The sequence below is a fragment of the Cydia pomonella genome, chromosome 5, assembly GCF_033807575.1.
Source record: "Cydia pomonella isolate Wapato2018A chromosome 5, ilCydPomo1, whole genome shotgun sequence".
NCBI lineage: Eukaryota > Metazoa > Arthropoda > Insecta > Lepidoptera > Tortricidae > Cydia > Cydia pomonella.
Window position 1 is genome coordinate 7,748,661 of NC_084707.1, and position 18,651 is coordinate 7,767,311.

At 35.0% G+C, this 18,651-nt stretch overlaps 2 protein-coding genes across 3 annotated transcripts; both read left to right on the top strand.

The window, feature by feature from the left end:
* The first annotated feature begins 177 nt into the window (after positions 1–177).
* Positions 178–6,355, top strand: LOC133517624 (tubulin glycylase 3A-like). Of its 2 annotated transcripts, none has more exons than XM_061850973.1 (6): positions 178–487; positions 1,768–1,852; positions 2,350–2,475; positions 3,179–4,316; positions 4,421–4,936; positions 5,539–6,355. In XM_061850973.1, exons 2-6 carry the CDS (start codon positions 1,817–1,819, stop codon positions 6,288–6,290), a joined length of 2,568 nt encoding a protein of 855 aa, XP_061706957.1. In that variant the 5' UTR covers positions 178–487; positions 1,768–1,816; the 3' UTR covers positions 6,291–6,355. The 2 variants fall into 2 exon arrangements, with proteins under 2 accessions (XP_061706957.1, XP_061706956.1); XM_061850972.1 differs by having other exon boundaries at positions 178–482.
* A 2,144-nt stretch (positions 6,356–8,499) lies between these two features.
* On the top strand, positions 8,500–16,973 carry LOC133517628 (UPF0430 protein CG31712-like). Its single transcript, XM_061850978.1, has 5 exons — positions 8,500–8,770; positions 8,855–9,014; positions 9,236–9,436; positions 10,437–10,520; positions 12,013–16,973. Exons 1-5 carry the CDS (start codon positions 8,616–8,618, stop codon positions 12,175–12,177), a joined length of 765 nt encoding a protein of 254 aa, XP_061706962.1. The 5' UTR covers positions 8,500–8,615; the 3' UTR covers positions 12,178–16,973.
* Positions 16,974–18,651: the final 1,678 nt, after the last annotated feature.

The window sequence follows — 18,651 nt, forward strand, 5'->3', positions numbered from 1 at the left end:
CACAAACAAAACAAATGTCTATTCGAACACGTCACAACTACATACAACAGGTGACTTACTTAAGTTTTTTACCCATAAGAAGTGTTTATTTTTATTCGTAAAAATTGTTGGCAACTTCAAATTCTATTGTAATTACTATATTATTAAAGTCATATTTTAAAATTATTCTTTCAGATCTACCCGAACCCCGGATCCTTCTCCATGCTAGTCCCTTCCCTGGTCAAGATTTTGAAAATTACACATTCCCATACAATTTAACGTGACGACAGACCTCATATACTAACTAAATTTTGTCGCACACTGTCATGAAATAAAAGAAATAAAATGTCTTAATCTGTCAATGCTGTCACTACATATTATTTACAAACTTCAAACAAAATGCAGAATAAATAACACACTAAAACAAGATAAATTAGAAATGTAAATTACAAACATGTATCAATTAATAATAAATAAAACTACAACAACCATGTTAAAATGAGGTAAGGTAAGAGACATCCGACACATTAGTAATTTCGGTTTAGGTTTATATGTTGATATACATAGAATCAAAAAGTATGTAGGTATGACATGATATCAACTTAAGGAAAACCTTACACTTTACTGATACAACAAATTACAGGTATTACATATAATGTATTGTAAAATGTACCGTTTACTAATTGATTTTACCATTTGATGCTACCAGTATTCATACTGTTATCGTAATAGTACATTTCGATGCTAGTGCGGAAAGTATGTCATTACTGTGAAGAATGGCATTTCCGCACGTGTATCGAACGACGTTTTTTAATACAGTTGCGAAAAAATTAGAAAAACGACAAATACTTTTTTATGCATGTTCTATAAGACAGAAACAATTGTAAATATAAAATATTATACTATTATTACCTAAGTATCGTTATTTACGATTATTTGTGTATCGTATATTTAAATTGTATGATAACAATATCGAATAAATAAATATTGCAGAAAGAAAAAACGCTCTACTTTGACAGGCGTTTCGGCAGCTATTCCGTTCCATTCAGACAACTTATTAAGAAATATATGATGAAGAGGTACCTTAAGTAATAAAATATGAAATATGCTTATAGGTATTTAATATTTTTACATTAACAGTAGGTTTATATGTTGTTTACGACTTTTAAAGGAAACTAACATTAACACTCATCATTCTCATCAATAAGTAGTCATGAATTGGAACAAGTGGAAAAGTAAAAAGCACTAGTTCGCGAAATCCAACTTTCCGCACGCTAAACAGCTACGTAAAGTAGCACTTTTTAAGTTTTTAAGCAAATGTATTAAAAAATATGTTAATATCCTATTTAAATATTAGATTTTATTTCAGCTTGGTTCAAAGCTAATATTTACCCGTCCCGTATTGTAGTATATAAATATTGAAATTAACTGTAAATAGAAAAGGGATTATCTATTACGTATATTTTTAATTGATTTTCAAAAAAAACATGGTATATGTGCAAAGTAACTATTATATATAAATTATACGTTAGTATTAGGTAAATGTTCTGTTGCCATTGCTACGTATTATATAGGTAATAGAATACATATTAACAATCTCCTTGTTGCAATGGAAAATTGATGTAGGTAATAGTAGCCCTTGGAGCACATAGGTGTATATACGAAAATTACCTATACTCGTAGCATTTATATCGGAAGCGATTCCGATCTAGCTTTTATCCGAAATCTACAATCTAGCCCTGACTACAGTTACTAATATGTTACCGTTTTCTTGTTTTTACATTATAGAAATCATATCAAAAATACTAAACAGAAATATGGTCATATCTCATTCACAATGCCGTTACGTAAGAGAAAGGTTCTCCAAAAGAAGGTAAGAATAAATAAACACTACCAGTAAAAGGCCATAGTCGGGTTTCCATAGTAAGTCGGCCCTTAAATCAATTTGACTCGGGGATTTTTTTGTGAGTACCTCTTATGGTGAAGGATATTTATGCTAAGTTGAAGCATAAATATCCTTCACCATAAGAGGTACTCACAAAAAATCCCTGAGTCAAATTGATTTAAAGGTCGACTTACTATGGGAACCCGACTATGGCCTTTATAATATCGATTATATTATACGTAAGACGTAACAAGGCGTAACACTTCATATTCGTAGCGAAGGTCATGAAAAGATATTCAAATTTTAATATTAAGTATTTAGAAAAAAAGTTCATTTTGATAATATGAAGTTTATAGGCGGCAGTTTTTTTTCGTTCTGAAATTAGTGTAATATAACAAATCTGAAAATTAATAAAACTTATTGCATTTATGTTTAGTTATGAGTGTCGCTATTTGAATCTTTTTAATCTATTTTTAACACTTTAGCAACAGCAGATCCCTAATCTTACCAACGGCACCTCACGAAGGCTACCAGTAAATACTAGTGTGAAAATGCCAACGACAGTTAGCGTACCTACTACCAAAGTATATTCAAGGGTACCCGGGACAAAGGTAATTTTGAATATATTCAAGTATGGGAATTTTCAGTTACAAGTACCATTTACTTTTTTTCTAAAAAAATATTAACTTTTGAGGCGTTTCTACTCAAAATCACGGGGACTATCAATTTATAACAGAAAAAATTCTCCGAAACACAATTACAGTTAATAACGTATTTTTTTTACATACATTTTGTATGGACCGTCACAACAGTGACACACAATTTGTTTTTTAGACGGGTCTGTTTTCGTTGTTTCAATCAATCGTCCTCGTGATTCTGAGTCGAAAATGTCCAAATATTCCAAAAGTTGATCGTTTTTCAAAAAGTAAATGGTACACTTTTTTCTGAGAACCCCCGTAAATACTTATGTACCCTCTAGTATAATAAGGGGCAATCCATCTGCGGTTTGCAGACTTCCGTAGGTAATACATGAGTGTATTCCAATAAAAACAATAGATATCTTCAATAATAATAGTTTTCAAGCTGGAGAATCAATCAACTTCACCAAATAGTAGTTGATGGATGCATTTGATATTCATATAATACCTATTACTCTGTGCAGTCAAAATAAAATGGACATCCCTTCAATTCTTTCCTAAAGAGAAAAATAAACTTACAGCGAAGAACGAAGTCGAACCTATAGGAACGTATACGTATCAATTAAATCTCGTGTGTAACTAAGAATAATTAATAATAATTTCCACTTAATTCCAGATTAAATTAAGTCCAACAGTAACGAAACATAACCATACGCGTGTATACTCGTACGTTCCTGACAGACTTTCGCACAAGCCTAAAATGAGATTGGGACCATATGAAGGAACATACAAATGTTGTGGTTTGTCACCGAAAGAGAAAATGCAGATTATTGGTACTTGCCAATCAAGAACCACACGATACGTGCACCTGAAAAATTTGGCTGCTGACGCCATAAGAAAAAATAAAATATTCTCAGTGTATGGTACCTGCAAGACCGTACGCGACGCTCTGGTCGAGCGAGGGTGGGTGGAAAAGCTTCCCTCGCAGCGTATGAACATGAAAAATATATACAGCGGCCGCACACCTAAACACGAGATTAGAAACGAGCTAGAAACCCTCCTCCTATCCCATTTAGTAGAAAAATATTCACCTAATTTTATATGGCGCACAAAGGAGTACCAGGCGCAAAAGGGCAGTACCATAGATATGACAAAGGATTACGTACCTACTGTTAACAAGTTACAGATAGACGCTGCTTGGACAACGAAGCAAGGTCTCTGCTCAGCCATAAAAAGAAACTACTGGTTCTATATAGAAGGTGTAGCCGAAGTGTATTGTCCGCGATCATACAATAGCTACGATACTGGTGAAATAGATAGTTTTAAGAACGATTTTAAAGTTACAGCTTGTACAAGCTTGCTGAAGTGGGTGCTGTCAATGGTCGCCAATGACCGACCTGTGTTCGTCTCTAATGGTACGGTGTCTATAAAAATCATACTATTTGCAATAAACAGGTGTAAAGAATACTTGTATAGGAAACAGAATAAAGACATAGACAAAACAGTAAGCAATGTAACTGCAGGCCAGTGGAACACTTTTATGAAAAATTACTCCCGTATAATTTCAAAGACCGCCCATTTTGACACTGATAAACAGGAACAATTGAGTTTATACTTAAGTTACGCGAAATTTATATTGAAAGAAATTTACAAGTACCGACCACAATTAAGTTGCGAAGGGTGTCACAATATTTGGATAATAAAGCCTGCTCATTGGTGCAGGGGCAGAGGCATAAGATTAGCTTCTAGATTGGAAGACGTCGATGACATATTAAATAAAACCAAAGCGAAATACGTCCTACAAAAATACATTGGTGAGCATCTTCCTCAATTCGTTAGGGAAAAATAATATACGCAGCCCTTCTAATTCGTTTAACCAATAACTAATCCTGTGTTATTCTTTTACATTCTTTTACAGAGGAACCATTACTCATACACGAGACAAAATTTGACATACGACAATACTATCTTATAACAAGTACATGTCCTTTAGTTATATGGATGTATAAAGACTGCTATTTGAAATTCAGCACACAAAAATACAACCTGAAGAACTACCATGAATCGATCCATCTAACGAACAACGCAGTGCAAAAGAAATATACAAATTGTGAAAACCGCCACGAAGATCTGCCTCTAACCAACATGTGGGACTCAGATACCTTCAAAAGCTATTTACAAAAAAGTGGAAAGGCAAATGTGTGGGATAATATAATCTACCCGGGAATGAAAAAGGCCATAAGAAGCATAGTGCTAGGTTGCCAGGATTCGCTGATTGCATGTAAAAACCGTTTCGAGTTGTATGGTTGCGACTTTATGTTAGACAAGGAATATAAGCCGTGGTTAATTGAGATTAACTCCTGTCCTGATCTGCATCCTACTACTCCAGTCACTGCAAAGATATGTCCGGCTGTTATAAGAGATATCATAAAAGGTACCTATATTCAGTAGGTATTATATTAGATAGCTGAATTGTGCTTTTTCATTTACTATTATTGGGCAAGTTGAAAGTATGTTGTATGATCAGTTTTGAGCAATATACAAAATAGTTTAACAAAACAATTATTACCTCCGATAATACGGATAATCTCTCAAATTAAAAATAAAGATCTTAAAAGATAAAGATCAAGTAAAGATCTTAAAAGAACTTTCAAGATTATGCCAAAATTTGCTATATTATTATTGTTAAGTTAAATACCAACTTAAGACAGTTAACCCTTTTTCCAGGTATAGTACGATTTATTGACCACATACGCGCCAATAGAATTTCAACCTTAGCCATCCGATTTAAGGTTCAAATTAGATTGCACTTTCGGAAAATGTGACTAGTCTTCAAATGAATCATCAACGCTGAATTTATTAGAATATATTTGATTTTTTTGGGATAACTTTGTAGATTGGTGCGGCCTGGAAAAGGGTTAACTAGTCCTGCGACCCCAAAGACAAAAAAAGGATTTTTTTTATTTCAAACGAGCTTTTTTACGCTAATGAAGTTACTAAGTACTTACGTAGAGATTAAAGTCTTGTTCTTTTCAGTGGTCATCGATTATGCCAATGATCCAAATTCTTCCACCGGTAAATTTGAATGCATTTACCGACAACCTCACACCTTACCACGGTATTCAGGTGGGGACCTCATTGTACGTGGCTACAGTCTTCCGTCTTCCTACTTTTATAGAGGAAAATATGAATTCAAAGAACCGCATTATGACTTAAATATTAGCAACCAACTGGACATAGCGGCGGTAATGAAAATGATGAAAAATATTTACGAAAAAGAGGCAGAGCTTGATTATGAAGAAAGTGATGAACTTGTAGAGAATCTAGACATACCAGATTTTGGTAACCAATGCTCAAGCTCAGAAATCGAAATAGAATCGCCGTCGTTTATTGCTGACCATTTGACCGGTATAATTGAGAGAGTAGTGTCAAATATAAATGTTCGCACAAGTGAAGAGTCAAACCATTTGACCGGTATAATTGAGAGAGAAGTGTCAGATATAGATGTACGCACAAGCAAAGAATCACCCAAGTCCACAGATGAAGAGTTACTTGAACCAGGTGGCAGTTTTAGTGATAAAAACTGGGGAGATTTGAGGCTTCTTGAAAGTGCTCTAATAGCAGGTTTATCACAGTCTATAGAAACAAATTCAAAACCAACCAAAAATTGTTCCGAACAACAGGATGATACTGCACAAGCTCTCATTAATTTGCTCGATTTCTTAACGAGAAAGGAAAAGGAAGAAAGAGAACGTAACTTGAATCAAATTAACTTGAAAAAAGCATAAGTCGTTTATATATTTTGTATAGTAAAGATGTAATAAAGATGTAAAACAAAGTAAAAGTCAACAGATTACTTTGTAATTATTTTGATTAAAAAAAAAAAAATCTAAACCTTATAATTGGTAGATGAAATACAAAAAACAAAAACTTACATTACGTAATGTATTTTACAGTACCAAAGAGAATTTGAAATAGAGGTGTAGGCGCCACTTTTTGATATTTAACAAATTGAACACATATCATGATATCAGTGAAAGAATAAGGATCAAAGCAAATGGCGTTCTAAAAATTTTAATGGTGTGTCGAAAGATGGCAGTAAATTAACGTCGCTACAAAGTTTTCTTTGACAATAAACCTCTATTTCAAATTCTCTTTGACAGTACATATGGCGCTACTTTACCGCTCTAGTGCGGTAACTAGCACTATACGTGCGTATGTCGAAAACTTAATTTTAATTTATCGCCATTCGAGAAATTAAAACACGACCGAAGGGAGTGTTTTAAATCGACACGAGTTGCGAATTACCTATTCGCACATGTATCGTACAACGTTTTACAGTACATATGACCCTTTAAATTTTCGACATAGTTACATAATGTGAATTTACGCACTAGTGCGGAAAAGTAGCATTTGATGTACATATATCTACCAATTTATTTATAGAGATAGGTTATAGGCGTTCCAAAATTGAAGTACTTACTACCTTATGACAAATTGTACAAGTTGCCTTTAGTCGCATCTGGGCAAGCGAGAGATGTGCACGTGCTAACTGCTAACGAACTCCCGTTTTGTCTCGCAAAAGAGACAAACTCATGTTTAACAACGAGTGTGACAAAGATGAATTGAATATGAGGAAGCGAAAATTAATCAAAAATAATAGATTTCTTTCTAGGTATAGAAGTAAATATGGAAGTATTTTTGTGCTCCTTAACTATGAATGAGTATAATCTATAGTTATATAATATCATTGATATCAATGACATATATGTCTTCTCTTTTGATGTTTTTCGATTTTTAAATTTTTATAATAATTAGGAGCTTTTAACAATTAGGTACTTATTTTCATTTTACTTTATTGGGTACACTTAACAGAAATCAAACAATATCATGAAACATACAATCATGGCCAAAGAGCATATAATCACTACATCATGGCTTAAAAACTAGCGTACACAGCATGCTTTACAAGTAAGCGCAAAGGTTACAAATTAATTTAACACCATATCATAGCTACAGTGAAAAATATAAGAAAACAAATAACTATCTAAACATCGCAATATTACAGAGTAATAAACTCTACATTATTAAGATTGAACCTCGTAAAAGAGACAAACATATGTCAAAGCTGATGTCATCGGTCAGTGAGAGGGGAGGAGAAACTTAGGTACAAATTGTTAAAAGCTCCTTACTCAAAAATATGAAAAAAATCAAACGTGCGGGCTGTGTTTAAAATACATTAAACTGCGTAATAATAATTTCCATAATAGTCGGAGGTACGGTATAAGAAATACCCTCTGTCTGTACGCAATTTAACTAGGCAATCTATTTGCAATGTGTATATTATCTATCATTTATTTTATTTCTTATCACTAATAAATAACAGATGAGGGTATATATTTCTTATATCGTATCTTAGACTATAATATCAATACCCAGGGAGGAGACTGAGGAGTTCATTTTTATGGAGAAGTGATCATCCCCTTTCCTCTTCAGTTCTTCACTAAAGGGCTTACAATGAAAAACCTAGATTTCGTTATCTCGCACGAATATGGAAAAGCGATAGAGGCAGATAACAAACTTTACATTTTCGTTTCTCGCGGTAGGGCCTTTGATATGCTAACACTCTTTGGTACAGTCAGCGTCAAATACTTTGTAGCAACCAAAGTAACCAAATAGTTCGGTACACCATATATTTAGTATGGTGTACCGAACTATTTGGCCACTTTGACTGCTACAAAGTATTTGACGCTGACTGTACTATTAACCACTCCGAAATCAACCATTTTTATAAGTCAAATTTGGAAGATAGTGCGATCCAAAGAGCATAATATATAATCACTACGTTTTAGTGCGATCTTCCATACAAAACTTAAACTTCGCGCTATTGCCAGTTTAATGTTATTTTTTTCTTTTGGCCCCATTTCATAAAACTCTAAAAATTAAGGCTTGCCAACATAACTGCTTACAATTGAATACACAACGTTGTGTTATCTGTATCGCGTGTCCTTGCAAAATGGATGATGGTGTCATAATCTGTGTTATAGGCATGGTTAATTTTTAATATTCATAGGAGTATTTTTCTATATTTCCACGCATTTATTTATCTAACAATGGGCCGTTCGAGATCAAGAAGTAAATCTCCAAGACGCCATCACAAGAGCAGTAAACATTCAAGAAAGAAGAGCCGCTCCAAGGATCGATCTACATCGCGTAGCAGAAGCTCCAAACACACCGATAAACCGAGGGAACGAAGCTCCAAATCAAGGTAAATGAAGTTATTGCTAGCGGGATGTATTGATTAACAATATTTAAAAATGCCGTCTCATGTTGTGTTAATATAATGTTGCAGGAAAAGGTCACATTCCATTACATCGTCTACAAGTAGTGAAGCATCCTATGATGGAGGCAGGAGTCATAGGAAAAAGTCTAAAGGACGCAGTAAAATGGATGAAGTGGACCGTCTGGCGGAAATGGAGAGACAGAGACGTGTTAGAGAAGCTGAACAAAAGGTTAATTCATTGTAAAGACACATTTGATTATATTAACTTGTTTTGGTTATTTAAAAAAGATTTAATAGCTTATTATTGTTTATAAAGGTATGTTAGATCTGAGCTATGCCATGATGCTAACTTGCATCTACTTAAAAAATATATACAGCCTAAATAGTTTTACTTACAATATTTGAAATAGAATGAATTTTGAAATATTTTTAATAAAGCATATTTTTCAGGTGGTGGAAGAAGAAGCTGCAAAAAGAATAGAGCTCCTTGTCAAGAAAAGAGTTGAAGAGGAATTAGAAAAAAGAAAAGACGAAATTGAACAAGAAGTAGCTAAGAGAGTTGAGGAAGCAAAGCGCAAGATGGAAAAAGAGATGATGGAAGAGTTGGAGAGACAGCGAGAGCAACAGCGCCGGGAGGAGCTTGCTCGACAGGTACCTGCCACCAAGCCCTCTCAGTCATGTGAAAACGCAATGATTCCTACATTGCTTTTCCACATGACAAACCCCTCCCTGCGACTACAGACCTTGTTCTCGCAACTAATAAACACTTAAGTAATGCAATACTTAATGACAACTTTAAAAATACAAAAAAAACTAATAAAAGTATTATTTCGATCATGTTAAAGGTCCAGTCAGGTGTAGTTCGAGTGCTTACAAGAATAATTTCTTAAATTCGTTACTGTTGTTACTGCCTTAGTGGCTGCTCGAATGTTAACTGGACATTCCTTACATGCACATTCTCCTGCCATGGCAGGATGCCCTGCCCTTATGTAAGTGCCATCGTGGCAGATCGCTAGTTTTTTTAAACTGTTCACTTGACTGTCCTTGGCAGTCACGTAGTCTATAAGTCAGGTCGGAAGACTGAGCAAGAGCCAGAAGCAGTAAGAATTTATTGGAGTTGCAGCTTGAGGAGCCAGTCGTGAATACTGAAGGTATTTCTTAAATTAATTTTTGTATAACAACATTTTATGTAACATAAAGGTTGATTTGCCAAAGCTGGCAAGGAATGAGTGATTGAAAGTTTGTATGTGTGTATGTCAACATGATAATGAACTGCTTGAATCGATAGGATGTTCACTTAAGGTGTGCCAGCTTTTGTGAATTTACCTGAAATAGGCCATAATTTAATTTGATACGCAAATCTAAATTTTCTTGAACAAGGGGATGATTTTAAATTTATGATTTAATTAATCAAGGTGACTGTTTCACCTCTCAACAAAGATTGTTTTTATTTTATCTTACTTGTGTATTACAGGAAAATGAGACCTTAGACTCATATTATATTATGGAATATAAAATAAATATGCACTTAATATTTTGTAGAATGTGGCCAATGCGAGCTTTAATTTCTTTTATATCAACAGTCTTTGGTTTATCAATGTTTAACCACAAATTTTTAAAACTGTGCTAATATTTATTTTCTGTCATTCAGGAGGAAGAAGCTCGTAAAAGGAAAGAGCTGGAGGATATCATGGCAGAAAATAATAGACGGATTGAAGAAGCCCAACGCAAGTTGGTGAGTACATCTCAAATTATCAGCATTTATTTATTTTATTTATTATTTAATAAGCAGACCGGCAGTTATGACAACTGATATGACCTGTATCCAGTATTCACAAAGATAGTTATCATGAACGAGTAGTAGATATAATATGCTTGTCTAATTTACATTTTGTGCTGAAACCACATCTTCTGGGAGTTTGTTCCAAGCCCTCACCACTCGATTGCTGAAAAATTGTTTGTATGGGTTACTGTGAGACCTATGCCTTTCTAGTTTTAAGTGATGACCTCTCAGACGGTTGTTTTTGTTGTGCTTGAACATCTCTTGAAAATCCTTGAGGTCATTACATTTATATGCAATCATAGTCAAGGAATTTGATTTCTGCGTCACTTAATCAATGGCCGAGGTGCTAAAAATATCTGAACACGCGCTCTAACGCCTCGAAAATAGAGGCGTGTTCAGATATTTGTGAGCACCTTCGTCGCTCCGATATATGATGGTGACCGTATAATGCTGCAAAATGGCAAAAAGGGAACCCTTATAGCAAAATGGACCATAATATGGATTTTAATTAACTTTCCCGCTTTAATATCTTTTTAAATATTGATCCTAGCGAAAAAGTGTATGGAATCTTTCTTTTAGGCAATTTTATATAGATTTTTTGCGTGATAGAACATTTTTTGCTTTGGGCCAAAAACTAAAAAAAAAGGGACTTGTGAATTGATCGTGATTTACTTTCCCCCTTTAATATTGTTTGAAATATTGATCTTAGAGAAAAGTTTACAGATTTGTTTCTGTAGAAAATTTTATGTGCATTATTTATGTACGAGGGTGGATTGAAAAATACGCGGCCTGGATATTAAAAACAAAACAGGTTTTTTAATTTATTTTAATTTTTCTACATAGTCCCCGTGAAGAAGGCATCTGTTTTCTGGGATGCAAAGGGAATAATAATGGTTGACTATCTCCAGAGAGGTAAAACTATAAATTCCGACTATTATTGCGAGTTATTACGCAGATTACGCGAGGCTCTGAAGATAAAAAGACCTAGATTATTGACAAAGAAAGTTATCTTCCACCACCAGGACAATGCACGTGTTCACACGTCACTAAAATCGATGGCGGAGATTGCCAAATGTGGGTTTGAATTATTGCCCCACCCACCCGATTCACCCGATTTAGCACCATCGGACTTTCATCTGTTCCCCAATTTAAAAAAACATATGGGTGGTATGAAATTTTCAAGCAACGCCGAGGTCCAAGCTGAGGTGGATGCCTATTTTGAAGGTCTCGAGGAAAGCTTCTTCAAAAGTGGTGATGGCTCTGGAATCCAGATGGAACAAGTGCATTCAACTCGACGAGGACTATGTAGAAAAATAAAAATAAATTAAAAACCTCTGTTTTGTTTTTAATATTCAGGCCGCGAATTTTTCAATCCACCCTCGTACTACAAGTTCGTCTGATTCTGCTGCTTGAATCTGTGTATAATGTGCTAACTTCATTCCAGGCTGAGGAGCGGTTAGCGATGATTGAAGAACAGAGGAAAATGGACGAAGAAAAACAAAAACTGAAAAAAGAACAAGAAAAGAGGATTAAGGAGGAACAAAAGAAAATCTTAGGTAAAAATAACTCGCGACCTAAATTGTCATTCTCTCTGAAACCACTCTCATGAGTACAAAACATGTGGATTGTGAACTTTGTGAACCATGCATTCATAACATTCTCCATTATAGAAGTAGTATAAATTATAGTATTTTATTCAAAATTATCTTGTACACTTGATTGTCTAGAACAACATTTGTGGCCAAATCTTGTAGTTCATAAAAAATCTGTTAACCTCCTAAGGCCAAACCATACAAATTACGTTACTGAAATTTTAACATACACAGTTGATTTTGTTTTGTTTGAAAATTAAACAAAACAAAGCAAATGCAACTCTGTTCTATTTGAGAATGATTTTTAATGTCATTAAGGTCTGATTTTTCAAATATCAAATAAAGATATATGCCAGATAAATATGAAACTCTCTTTTTCTTCTTGCATATGAAAGAAAGGGAGCATGCTATATATATCTGACAGATAACTTTATCTGATATTAGAAAGATCAGACCTAAAAAGAATAAGTACCTATAGCTAGGACCGTGAGCCTTAGGAGATTAATACAAAAAGATTGTTTTAATTTGCTATGACCTGAAATGAAGGGATATAATTAGGTACAGTCAGTATCAAAAGTAACGGATCAAACAACGCTTCAAAAGTATCTACCATTCTGTAACAGCTTAACAAAAAGGGATGGTTCTATATGTAGAACAATTAAGACTGAAAAAGATATAGTTTTGAATGTGAATTTTAGAGATTTATCTGTATTTGGAAAAGTTATCCGGAATATCAGATACTTTTGACGCGTTGTTTCATCCGCTACTTTTGATGCTGACTGTACATGCAAATGCATTAAATCTGGGTGTAATATTTTTTACTATGGAACTGCATAGAAAGTATGAACATGCAGTTATACTCCGTTTTTTTGTCAGATTAGAAATTCTATAACCTCAAAAATAGTAATAACTTTTCCCCCAAAATTAAATCTGAGATACTATGTACTGAATTATAGTGTCACTTACATATTATTGACGCAATATTAGATATCATTGGAACCCTAGCATTTCGGAAGAAAAAGTTGATTACAACTTTAGAGGTTAGAAAAATTCAAACTTTAAAAAAAAGCTAAGAAAAGAACGCACTGCATTATATCGTTTAGAGCAGACATTAAACACAACCTTCTTAAATAATTTTGTTAATATCTAGGTAATAGTACATTACGATACAAGTGCGAAAAATAGGAAATTCGAAACGAGTGGCGATAAATTAAAACACGACCGAAGGGAGTGTTTTAAATCGACACGAGTTGCGAATTACCTATTCGCACATGTATCGTACAACGTTTTACAGTACATATGGCCCTTTAAATGTTCGACACAGTAACATAATATGCTACTTCTCGCACTAGTGCTATAAAGTAGCCCCATATGTACTGTAAAAATGTAAATACAGTAAACCCGATTAATCCTCCTAAGACCTTGTCAAAAGCGTTTTCAGCTGAAAAGCGTATTAGGCGTGAAAAATCCTAATAACACGACGTCGGGCCCTAGCAAGAGTATTTTTCCGTTTCACCATATATCAGCATGCATCTCTCGCATATTATTGAACAATGAAGTGGTTAGCGGTAGCAGGGATCGGAACCGATTTATTGGAAAAACTTTGAAATAAACTTTTATTTCGGTTTATTTTTTACTCCAAATATAGGACTCGGTTGTGTTTTTAGATAACGACTTCGTATTATTAGATTGCCCAATTAGAAATGAAATAATTAACAAAGAACGAAAAAATACCGTTTACAGTACATATGGGGCTACTTTATAGCACTAGTGCGAGAAGTAGCATATTATGTTACTGTGTCGAACATTTAAAGGGCCATATGTACTGTAAAACGTTGTACGATACATGTGCGAATAGGTAATTCGCAACTCGTGTCGATTTAAAACACTCCCTTCGGTCGTGTTTTAATTTATCGCCACTCGTTTCGAATTTCCTATTTTTCGCACTTGTATCGTAATGTACTATTTCGTTCCCATAGAAAAAATACCGGTTTCCGATCCCTGAGCGGTAGGCCCTCAGTTATAACTGTCTGGTATTTATTAATATTTCATCATTGTAATTTGATCATAATATCTTTCTAAATTGATAATTTATCGGCCAGGATGTTATCTTTACTTTTAAATGTTGTGTGAATCCTAAAAATTAACTTTTCACCACACCAGCTGGTTGCATTTTATCCTCATGTGGGGCAAAGTAATCAAATGCAAATTTTGAGTTGTTTTCTTATGTTGGCTGGTAGAATTGACTTTTAAATGTTAATTTTAACTGATAAATATTCAATAAGGTTCATTTTTAATTGATTTTGTTTGATATTTTACAGTTAGTATTTTCCTGGTGTTGGTGTGGTGAAAAATGTTGTGTTTTACTCGATGGCAAAATTTGTTTAACCCTCGTGCCTTGAACCCTCTCAACGCTCAAGATTAAATTTTTTTAATTTTGGAATTTTTCGCTTGCTCGGGTATCAATATTAGAACGAGAGGTTAAAAAAACTTTGCCCACTTGTGAAACAAATAACTATTGTTAAGTGGGTGCGGTTTAACAAGTAATTCAAGCAATACCTGCCATTGATAGTACATGTCCGTGGACTGCCTTCTAAATGTAAGAAAGAACTGCTCAATAGAATAATAGATGCAATAGTAAACTATAGAATGCAGTAAAATAGCCAATGGTTTCTTCCTTCCATTATTATGATGAGGTCACATACAATGCGCGGCCTTGGTGGTAAAACGAAATAATGTTAACTGAAACTCGATCAAATCAAATCAGGACGCTAAGGACGCACAGTGGCATTGGCATGTGTGAAATTGTTCGTACTTAGCAGTTAGCGTCCTTGAAAAGTTAATTTCAGAAAGAAAGTAAGTTTATTCATGAGATGTCCCTAAAAATCTTTTAAAATTATTAGTATCTGAAAAATTGCCTTTTTGTGAGTAGTCACAGTCATAGAGATACGCTTGATACATGGTTTAAGATTGTCACAACATGATTGTTGTATTTATATTGTGTCCAAAATCAATTTTAAAGGTATAGTTTGTTATAGACTTTGCAATAATACATTACTCAAAAGTAAGTTTATGTTAATCATAAGGCAAACAATCCAGTTCATGCCATCTACAAAATGCATTGGCAGTAATGGCACCGCAGGTTTTCAGAATGGTCACACACTACATATATAAACACACACACATACGAGAATAGGATTGTTTACCTTATCTGACGGAGCGTGTTGAGTGATTTTTTTAATTCCCATGAAAATATATAAAAAATTCAAATTGTGGTACTACATCATTATTATAGATACTGCACTTCTTCAATGTTCGGCGTATAAAGTCTAGTGAACGTAGGTCGAACCGATTAAACTAAATTCAATTGCTCAGTAATGCTAAAAGTACAGTTTCACTAATAGTACTATCGGGCGATTTTTAATACGTTTCTTATGTTGCTAGGCCTTTTGTTATTATAGGCGTTCAGCAAATTGGCTTCGTGAGTATTATGTACAGTCTAGTCGAGTATTAAACTTTCAAATGTGTGTCGTGGTTTAAATCGTTGGTTGGTTGTGCTGTATACGTATAGAGCAGAGGGCCTACCGCGAACCACGTTCGACGTGTTACGTCTCTGTCGCATTTGTTAATTCCTACGTAAGTGCGACAGAGACGTAAACACGTCGAACGTGGTCGAAATTCGGAAATAACGGGGATCTTTCTCTTTTACTCTCACTAAGACGCAATTAGAGTAACAGAAAAATGCCCGCAATTGACGAACTTCGATTTTCGCGGTTATAGCCCAGAATAAGCGTTCGTTTACTAATAAAATCGGCCATGATCCTTATCACAACATGATGACACAGACAAGAAGAAGAAAATGCCGTCACTACCTACTTAATATGAGAAAAATGCACATGTATTGATACCTGACTGTACAAAATATGCTGATAGTAGATATATAGTTGTAGATATTATTTTAGGAGTAAAATAAACCTTGAAATGCTGAATGCAAGATGAATACGCCGTTGTAATTTGCAAACAAATGTCTAGATTTATAAATTACTGTTAAGAATTGTATGTATATATTCTGTTTGTATCCGTTTATCAATTATTATCAAACATCGGTAAGTATCGCAAAGATTCTGGCAATGTGTGTGTCAATAAATCTACTGAATATATAGAAGGATAAGATTGGAACCTAGTGTGTTGCAATGGTTACAGAGGCCGGCGTTAGGCGTGAGCGACGTGGGCCACCGCCTACAGCCTCGCGCCTCAAATAAGTGTATACTCGGACACAACGCAAAAATGTTCGTTATTTCTTTCGCCACCAGAGAGCCTCGCAAAATGTAACATTGCCCACATAAAATTTTGGCCTTACCCCGCCACTATGGTCGCATATTCCTGATGTTCCACTTAAAATACGTAGATTAATTGACACAACGTATAATTTACTGAAAATTACACATTACCAATGTTTGGCAACTTTACAATTTTATTTTAAACTTGTTTAGTAGCATTCTAGGGGTATGATTTCGAAATTAATTACTTTTACTGTACATAACCTACTAGCATTTCTACAGAGGAATACATAATTATTTAAGGTATTGTAGTTTATTTTTTGGACGTAAGGTTACGCCTTTGAACAAGGCACTGATTTATCTATGGAAAACAATTTATTCTGCTTAAATTCTCTATAATCTAGAATTTTACATCGACAGCGGAGATCGTGAACGTTTTAGCAAAGTTTTAAGTAATATAACTTTTTATCCTGAGAATTATTCACCCAACTATATTGTTATTGTTTCATAAATAAAATCTTAGACTACTACAAGTGTTTTGTTTTCTTGTTATGCATTACAATTCATACCTTATCAATTGCATAACTATCGATCGAAGAGATCTTACTTTGAATTATGCATATTTTGTTTCATTTGTTTTGATTTGCTAGTCTCGCAATTTCTTAGGGAAAAGTTGTTTAACTCCCGTGCTTATATTGATACCAGAGTAAGTGAAAGAATTCAATATTGAGCTACGAGCGTAGCGAGTTGTCGAAAAGTGAAATCTTGAGCTTTGCGAGGGTTTCAAAACACGAGGGTTAAGGAACTTGGCTCCCGAGTAAACCATTTTTTTACCACGTAAACGTGAGGAAAACTCATACAACTATTTATCATGCAGAATTATTTCTCAAAAACAAGTCAATTCTAACAACTAACATGGAGATACTCAAATTTTCCATCACAATTTTGCTACTCCCGAGTTAAAAATGCGACTTTCTCATTAGTTTTTGAAGAATAAAGAGAGCCTTTACGTGCTGACCAAAGAGTAAAATAAATAATATATGTATGCTGATTGCTTCATTTTCCACGAGTTCACCAAACGCACGCTAGATGGCGCTGTCCAAAATAGGGAAAATTCTGCATCCCGCTATCTGTAATGCAGTTTTGTACACCAATTACATGATAGCATTGTCATATACATATATCTAAGGACGGGCCTTACGGACAATTAAGAATGGGGCCAGTACAGCGGTGTCACGCACACGAATTCGAACCAATCGTGCAGTCTAACGCCGCAACGCGGTTGATGAGTTCGCATCACGCGCGCGATTGGTCGCAACTAGTTCCGTTAGACTGTACGATTGGCTCGAATTTGTGAGTGACACCACTGAACTAGCACCATTCTTATTGCCCGTAAGGCCCGTCCTTAGATATATATGTCAATGCATGCTAGATGAAGTTGTTCTGGGATTAAATTACTAAATCAGTAATGATAGGTAAATCAATTTCGTCGGGTACAATAAGCAAAACGTGGAGGATCGTACACGAACCGACGCCAGACGTAGCAAATAGGAATGGGAAGAACGTCGGCAAGTATTGAAAATCGCGTACTTATTCCTGCAAGGATTATGCAGGCCTAGTGTGGAACTGTGGAAGCGGTTCTCGTAAGTACTCGGGCACCGCATGGCTTGTGAAAAATGTTTCATGGGTTGACCAGGGTGGCGCCACTATTATGAACAGAGCTCAAAGAAAGTTTTGTATTTATTCTAAGGCCGCGAACTGGACTTAACGGCGCGGCTAGCGGCCGCCGCTGTCATCCAAAACAATTCTATACATTTTGATCGTGCCGCGCGAACCACTGCTCGCGCCGCCCGGCTCCGAGCGGCACGATCATGTCAGGAATGTTAAAACGTGTTTTTACTTTGGCGCATTGCGTATGTTCTGTCCTGTGGAGTGTGGAATCAAAAGTAGGAAAATTTCTTATGGCAGAACTATTGCAAAAGTGACCAGGGGGCCTACCGCGAAAACCGAAATTCGCAAATTGCGGGGATATTTCTCTTTTACTCTCACTAAGACGTAATTAGAGTGACAGAGAAAATGCCCGCAATTGACGAACTACGATTTTCGCGGTTATACCCCAGCTTTCAGCTTTAAATAATAGTTCCTAATCTCTCAGGTGGCGCTAGGTAGGCTCATGAATTACATGAACCATAGAGCCGCCTATTTAATGTT

What these genes read in the sequence shown, in the direction of transcription:
- LOC133517624 (XM_061850972.1), top strand. An exon ending in GAAAGGTTCTCCAAAAGAAG is followed by an intron (nt 1,853 to 2,349) that starts GTAAGAATAAAT and finishes TTAACACTTTAG; the next exon opens with CAACAGCAGATCCCTAATCT. An exon ending in CGTCCTACAAAAATACATTG is followed by an intron (nt 4,317 to 4,420) that starts GTGAGCATCTTC and finishes ATTCTTTTACAG; the next exon opens with AGGAACCATTACTCATACAC.
- LOC133517628 (XM_061850978.1), top strand. Translation starts at nt 8,616, where the DNA reads ATGGGCCGTTCGAGATCAAGAAGTAAATCTCCAAGACGCCATCACAAG. An exon ending in TTAGAGAAGCTGAACAAAAG is followed by an intron (nt 9,015 to 9,235) that starts GTTAATTCATTG and finishes CATATTTTTCAG; the next exon opens with GTGGTGGAAGAAGAAGCTGC. An exon ending in AAGAAGCCCAACGCAAGTTG is followed by an intron (nt 10,521 to 12,012) that starts GTGAGTACATCT and finishes ACTTCATTCCAG; the next exon opens with GCTGAGGAGCGGTTAGCGAT.